Source organism: Macadamia integrifolia, unplaced genomic scaffold (genome assembly GCF_013358625.1).
Source record: "Macadamia integrifolia cultivar HAES 741 unplaced genomic scaffold, SCU_Mint_v3 scaffold1688, whole genome shotgun sequence".
Classification (NCBI taxonomy): Eukaryota; Viridiplantae; Streptophyta; class Magnoliopsida; order Proteales; family Proteaceae; genus Macadamia; species Macadamia integrifolia.
In genome coordinates, this window is record NW_024868311.1 from 101,638 (window position 1) to 109,523 (window position 7,886).

The following is a 7,886-nucleotide window of genomic DNA, read 5'->3' on the forward strand; positions in this document are numbered from 1 at the left end:
AGAAGGGCATGAGAGACCCATATTGATATAGTTATCCTGCAAACAGTTAAAGACATTGACCGCAGATTTGGAAAAATAAGATGAGAGAGAGAATTTGAAACGGTCCACTCTACCTGATATCAAAACAATTTCAAAAAATTTCCTTTTTTTTTTTTTTTAATCAAATTTTGCACGCATTTAAGATCTCTATCCTTATTTACGGTTACAAATCAAAGGAAATTAATTAATACTTACCTACACAAATGGATTTTTATAGTATTCTAAGTTTAGAAAATTCTACCAAAAATAAAATTTTATAAAAATCTATTAATTTCTTTCATCACAGAACTAGAGTGAGAAATCACACCATTGAGAAGGTAGATCGATCAGTTCTACAAGAGTGCCCATATTTTTCCTGAAGAGAGAAAGTATCAATGTAAGTTCCATGGAACATTACATGAGAGGAGACGTCTTAGATATCTTATTTCTTTTTTATACTTCAATTTCCTTTGCTAAATCAAAATTTCATTTATTTGACTTATTGTTTACCAAATTTTATTATCATTATTTTTAGGTTTCTGATTTTTTTCTCTGATGGCAATTCTTGTGTTTTAGTTCTTTGCAGTGAAGGAGGAAGAAAGAGAGACTCCTACCATGAGGGACATGGCTATGTTGCGTGGGTTGAGATTGAAGGAGAAAAATATTTTTTGGGGATTGGTTTTTATCATTCTTATCCATGGAATAGTTGATGGAAAACTTGTGCATGGAGAAAAGTTGATTGAAATAAATAAGAAGCTAAAGCAAATCAATCGCCCTGCAGTGAGGAGCATTCAGGTTTGTAACGAACCCATGTCTCTGTGTGTGTAAAAGAGAGTGAGATCGAGAAGGGATTTTTTCTTTAACCTAGAGAGAAAGTGTGTGTGTGTGTGTGGTTTTTCTTTAACATCTAGATTTAATAATGGCTTGTATGATTTTATTTTTTTTTCTGATGAAAAGGCTTGTAATGCTTTGTAGAGTGAAGATGGAGATATTATTGATTGTATTGATATTTATAAGCAACCTGCCTTTGATCATCCTGCACTAAGAAGTCACACCATTCAGGTTTGTCTTCCCCTTCTCTTTCTTCTTCTTTTTTGGGTGAAATATTGTCACAAATATGTTTTATTTTTCCAAACCTTAGAAGATAGTTATTGTGTTATGTGGATTGATGACGTATCGATTTGGATAGAGAGAATATGATTTAGATTAGCAATCTATCAAATTTTAGGGTCTAATTTAGTCAAGAATACCCTTATGTATTAGCATGCATCCTGTGTACGGACAGCTCAGATCTACCTTTTGAATTCCGGAAACATGGCGCCTTCACAACCAGTAACTACCCTCTTTTTTCCCCCTTTCCTATGAAAAATGCATCTCACTAATTTATCTTTCTTTTTTTCTCCTTTCCTTTTCTATCAAGGGCTTCGCATTCTTTGAAATTGGTGATAACATAACCATTTTTTTTTTTTTTGGAAAAATATAATTATCACAAAGGTTTATTAAATTTTTGAACCTCCACGATGCCCGGACAAATGATGTGTTCATTTCGACTATTGGATAAGGACAACATAATCTAGATTATTAGCGATGTGTCCAAATTTCAGAGTCTAATTCATTCAAATATCCCCTTATGTAGAACTATGCATCCCATGTATGTCCATGACCATACATGTGCACCAGTACTCTAGTCATTACAAATGCATACTCCCACCTCTAAACATGAATGAGTGATTTATATAGGAAAAACCACAAAAAATGGACATCTGAGATTTTTCTTTTGCCTTCCAAAAACATCACCAATAGGAAGAACTAAAAATAGACGATCTGTCTTGTGACTTCCAAAGATATCACAAACGCTTTTGACACCAACAACTACCCTTTAATCCTTTATCTACCATCCCTATTTTAAAATGGAGTTCACTGGTTTTTCTTTTCTTTTTTTTCTTTATTTTTTAAGGGTGCAATGTCTGGCTTTTCATCCATGCTATTAACAAAATTCGATTGGTTCTTTCATAAGAAAAGAAAAGAAAAACGAGGGGGAGGGGGGAGTTTCTCTATTCAACAAAAGAAAGAAATGAAGGGTTTCAATTAGAAGGAAGTGACAATTCAGTCACATTTTCAATAGAGGGTGAGACTTTTGGTATTTGATTGCTCCGACCATCTCTAGTAGGCAAAGCAAAAAATTTTTGTCCAAAAAATAATGGAAGCAAATTCAGACTAATCCAATTGAAACTACTTTACATCTTGATTCCCAGTTTTTAAACCCTGATGCCAAATCAATCAATGCAGATTCATCAATAGGATTTCACATAGTTAAGTAGATAGAGAGAATGTCAGTGAGAGACACACATTGTCACGGTGTAAGAGACCATCCCCACACTATTGGTGTAGGGTTTTTAATTACTAAACCTGTTAAGATTCTTAAATAGAATACACAATCATGTTAGGTAGAGATGATAAAAGATTTTTTCTTCTTTTTAAAATTAGTTCACTTCTCTTCCCTTCTTTTTCACTTAGAACAAGATGGAGCCTTATGCTGGGCCCAGGAATTCTTTAATATTTATTGGGTTGGGCAACCCATTCTCCAGGCAGCCCAGCTCAGCTGATGCTTTCCTTATCATATATTCACATCTAATCTCGGGTTGGGCCTCGACTGGGCTTTAGTGTGTGAGTGTGAGAGAGTGTAATACGATGAATAAAAACATTTTTCGGGTTCAGATCCTCTGAGCGGTGAGTAACAGTGATGATCCAATTGTTGGGAAGATCCCAGCATGTACGCAGCCGTTGGATCCTCACTGCATCTCACTGCCTCATTGCAGAGGAATTTTATGCATTGTTCCTCTTACATTGGTGAGGTACAAAACTTTAATTTATTGATTGATAATTCCATATAATAATACAATGCAGATGAGACCCAGTTATGATCCAGCCTTGGAGACAAGTGTGAAGAAAGATGAGCTTCATGGAGCATTAGAGGCATCACAGCTATGGCGTAAGAGTGGAAGTTGCCCGGAAGGAACAATTCCTATTCGTAGAATCCGGAAGCAGGACCTTCTCAGAGCAGATTCTCTTGAAGATTTTGGAAGGAAGTACCCAAGCTTTTCTACTATAGCTGGAGACATTCACCAAAATAGTGGCATTAACTATACAATAAAAGCATATAATAAAGCAGCCAATCATTCGGTATGACACTATACTACACAAGCTTTTTTTTTTATGGAAAAGACTGGAAAATATGATCTTCATTTTCAGTTCAGTTAGTTTCCCTTTTCCTTCTTATAAATAGAAGCTTTTAGGATGAAGAAAGGTAGTGTGAAGAGACACCAAATTTGATTCTTTTCAGGTTCAATCCTCTCTCTATCAAATTTTCATTTGGAACTGACTTTGTACTGTTTTCTACAGCAATAAATAAATAAATCTTGAAAATACTTTAAATTCCAGAGCATAGGTGATGTCTTGTATTCTGTAGAATGGGTTTCTGGGCCGATTCTGGAGAGTTTTTATGATTATTTATATATTTTAGTAAATTATACATATATGTGTTTTGGTATTATTTGTAGTGAGGGAATTCTGAATAACAGAAGGCATGAGGACAATTGGTTGTGACCTTATTCACCATTATCAGTGAAATAGTTCTCATATCACCATTGACTTGGGCAATCTTGCCAAATCACCTAAATCTTTGTGTTTAGTTGATATGATTGTTTTTCCTTTCTATTATTTTGTTACCTTGCATCATGATTAGGTTTCAAATTCCTACAGTGCTAATTCCATCAAACCCCACCCCCCCCCCAAAAAAAAAAAAAAAAACTTCATGCAGTGCTAAGGGTATTTTGATAAAAATACAAAGTGAAACTTTTACATTTATTTGTCAAAGTTATTTTCCAAACATTTTTTTTTCATTTTTCTAAAAAAAAAAAAAAAAGTGTTTCCTTTGTATTGTTCAATTTTGTTTTGCCAAAATTTTATTTTACCGAGGAGTCTAAGAAATCCAAAAGATAAGATTGCAAGGCTTGTATCATACTAAAGGTTTTAAAACCTAGGGTTGGATACAAGACTGATCATAGTCTCGGTTGGGATCATCCTGAACCCTAGAAACTGAATTCGGGAAGAAGAAACACATATTTTTATAGATCTTTGCTTTTTTAGAGTTGTTATTCTGATGTATCGAATTATTAGCTACAAGAGATAAGTTTCATTGATTTTCTACTATTATATTGACTAAAAGAAGAAAATTAATAAAATTATTAAATAAATAAATATATTTATCCTTTTCTTCCCATCTTATCAGCTTACGTTTTTTTTTTTTTTGGTAAATCTTAGCAGCTTCTTCAGTACTTATTATATTGTTTTTCAATTCAATACCTAAAATTAATACCTCCATGCTTGGAATCAGGTGGCAATACTACTTTCTCAAGGTACTGCATACTTAGGAGCTCAAGGAGACATAAATGTCTGGAACCCTTATGTTGCATCAGACGATGAGTATAGTGCTGCTGAGATTTCCCTTAAGAACGGACCTTACGATGATTTTGAAAGTATTGAATCTGGATGGGCGGTTAGTATTTAATCCCTTTTGATTGATTCTATGTTTCTCTAAATCTTTCTACCTACCCCGGTAGCTACTAATGCAACAACCATGCTATAATATGGGTATGTCTGGGTATGCCTAGACGTTAATCATGTATATTTGATTCTTTATATTTCTTAATATACTTTTTAGCAGAAAAAAAAAAATGATACCATATCATGTGGTATTTCAAGGGGTGATTATTCTAGAATACTAATTATGTCATTGTGAAAATGTTTCTAGGTGAACCCAAAGGTTTACGGGGATAGGCGTACACGGTTGTTTGCGTATTGGACTGTAAGCTTCTATAAGAATTCTTCCATGTTGTCTAGACTTATTTACTTCAAAGAAATTTACATTATGAGACTAAAATCTACCTGAATGTGGAATGCTAGACTGATGCTTCGAAGAAGACGGGTTGTTTCGACCTCACTTGTCCTGGTTTTGTTCAAACTAGCAAGTCAATAGCCCTTGGTTCTGTGTTTGATACTATTTCAAAAATTCAAGGAGTTCAATATCAAATATCTATATCCATTCAAATGGTAAGGGAGCAAGAAATAATAAGTCTTATATGTAATCATCTATTTGCATCTACTATGCCAGATTGAGGATGATATATGGTTATTTATTATAGCCTTTCTTTGGTTTCTGATATTTTTAGGATACAAACACTGGAAATTGGTGGTTGAAATATGGAGGCCAAAACATAGGATATTGGCCCAAGAGTTTATTTGTGGGCTTAAGTCATATGGCATCTTCAGTTGAGTGGGGAGGAGAAGTGAAGAGCTCACATATAGGGCAGACTCATCCTCATACAGGCACAGACATGGGAAGTGGACGCATGGTGGGGGTTGGATTTGGCTTTGATTGCTTCATTAGAAATATAAGGATTCTGGATAACTCAGTTACCTGGAAGTTCCCTACTTATTCTTTCCCTTACACTGATGAATACTACTGTTACGACATTTATTACCAGAGACAAGGGGTCCCGGAACCTGAATTCTACTTTGGAGGGCCAGGTTATGATGAGATTAGATGCCCATGAATGAAACTAGTTGTGGTATATTAGTGAGTTTCAATCAGTGATGTGTTTGTTTGAAGCTTAAAACTTTGTAATAACTGGGATTTCTAGCTATGGTTTTCCTCTTGTCCTAGCGTATTAGTAGTCTTTCAGTGTTTGTACTAGTATGCAACAGTGTCTCTATATTGTTTAGGGCTTTTTGGCTCAATAAATCTTTGAAAAATATCTTCAATAGGTCAATACTTTGACAATTAAGTTTTTTCTCTAAAATCTAACTGAAGGTCAAACAAGAGGGTATAATCTCTCTCTCTCTCTCTCTCTCTCTCTCTTTCTTATTGGGGGGGTGATGTTTGTATTCCGTCACTTGCATTTGGAGCTATATATGTAATTTGGTAATATCTACTTATGTAGGGTTTGGTTATATATTTGTAGTGAGATGGTTTTTATCTGTAATCTGAGATCGTGTGAGGACAAGTGATTCTAACCTTATTCTCTATCGATTGTGAAGCAAATCTCATCTCACCATGGACAAACAATTTTACTGAATTCCATTATTTTCTACATTCTTATAGGCTTTCATCTCTCCATTTCAATGTTTTGACAAGAATGTTTCAAACTTTAGCTAAAGGTCAAACATGAGGGAGGATATAATCTTTCTCTCTCTCTCTCTCTCTCTCTCTCTCTCTCTCTCTCATTGGGGTATATATGATGTCTTGATAATATGTGACTATGTCGGTTTCACTATATATTTGTAACAAGATGATTTTTCTCTATAATTTGAGAGAGGCGTGAAGACGAGCAATTATAACCTTATTCTCCATTGATAGTGAAATCTTTCTCTTATACTTTAGATCATGTTTTGATAAGAATTGTTTCTAAACTCTGATTGAAAGTCAAACATGCAAGAGGGTATATTCTCTCTCTCTCTCTCTCTCTCTCTTTTAGTTTGATTCAATCTTTTGACAAAATATGTTTCTAAAATCTGGCTGAATGAAAGGTCAAACAAGAGGTCTGTCTCTATAGGGGTAGGGGGCAAACCATGCATGAAAGTCTGAAAGAAGAAATAACAAGGAGGTAAGAGTAGTGGAGTGGTATAAGTCAATGGAAATTATGCACTGATAAAGCAGGATGGCAGTGACGTGAAGACTTAGCCACAGAAATTAAAAAGGGAGCATGTTTCAGCATATATAATCACAGGAGGGGTCCTCTTAAGAATGTAAACAACCAATATATCTCTACCTCTAGTCAACATTACAATATCCTAATCACAATAATAAGTACTCCATCAATGATCAAACTCCCAACAACTAATTTAACTTCTTCCTCTCTCTCTTCAAAGTCCAATCCTTAATTATTATTTTTTTCATTTAATTAAAATTATACTCCCAAAAGAAGCTTAATTAAAATTATATCATAGGGTTCCTTTCCTTTCCTTCAACTTCTTTCATTTGGTCTTCTCTTCTCTTGTCTTCTTCATCATCTTCTTCTCATTCCTCCTATTATGCTGTTTTACCTCTCAACCCCAATCATCTTCTATTGCGTGTAGAAGATGGCATCCTTAGGCTTCCTCTCCTCCCTAAGTGACCTTTTCATTCATTTCACTCACACACACACACTTTCCATGGCACACTTCTCTCTCATCATCACCATTTTTTTTCTTTCTTTAGTGAATAGTTACCCCCCTGGGTCCCCTCTTACTATCATATCTTCTTGCTATCTTTAGAATTCCACCATATTGTCAAATTCCAAACTAAACTAAAAAATAAAAACAATCTGTAATATTTCCTATCTAGAGCAGTGTTATAAATTCGGTCGAATAATTCGTGAATTATTCGGCCGAACCAAATTTTTCCGAATTTTATCAAAAATTCTGACCGAATCCTAATTAAAAATAAAATTCGGTAAAATTCACGATTTTTTCAAAAGTGAATATAAAATGCGAATAATTCGGACCAAATCCGAATTAAACCGAATTATTCGGTCCACTTAAACAGTATTTAAAAAAAAAAACCAAAAAAAAAAACCAATTAGATTTTTTGACCGCTTTTTTGACCGAATCTTTAAATTAATCAACCGAATTATTCCGAATAATTCTCCGCCCGAAAAATTCCCGAATCCAAATTTGCTAACTATGATCTAGAGGCAAACCTCCATAGATAGAACTTAAACAACTAAAAAAACAACCCTTATGCCTCTGAAATGGACTGGTTTATCAATAATCTTTCCCTAGATTGAGACAAAAAATATTATATATTTGGTTTTTTTTTTTTTTTTTTT

General features: G+C 34.2%; 1 protein-coding gene across 3 annotated transcripts in view; it reads left to right on the plus strand.

Moving 5' to 3' along the window:
- The first annotated feature begins 273 nt into the window (after window positions 1-273).
- Window positions 274-7,886, plus strand: part of LOC122064583 — a 13,173-nt gene continuing 5,560 nt past the window's right edge. Inside the window, exons 1-8 of one of the 3 annotated variants that reach the window (XR_006135763.1) lie at window positions 274-415; window positions 595-813; window positions 994-1,080; window positions 2,926-3,201; window positions 4,415-4,576; window positions 4,832-4,885; window positions 4,984-5,130; window positions 5,250-5,844. Coding sequence is in view for 1 of the 3 variants with exons in the window: in XM_042628312.1 (XP_042484246.1) it covers window positions 634-813; window positions 994-1,080; window positions 2,926-3,201; window positions 4,415-4,576; window positions 4,832-4,885; window positions 4,984-5,130; window positions 5,250-5,633 (1,290 nt within the window). In the remaining 2 variants the exon portion in view is untranslated. Of the gene's footprint in view, window positions 416-594; window positions 814-993; window positions 1,081-2,925; window positions 3,202-4,414; window positions 4,577-4,831; window positions 4,886-4,983; window positions 5,131-5,249; window positions 5,850-7,886 lie in introns of those variants that run through there. The other 2 variants (XM_042628312.1, XR_006135764.1) reach the window with 2 other exon arrangements.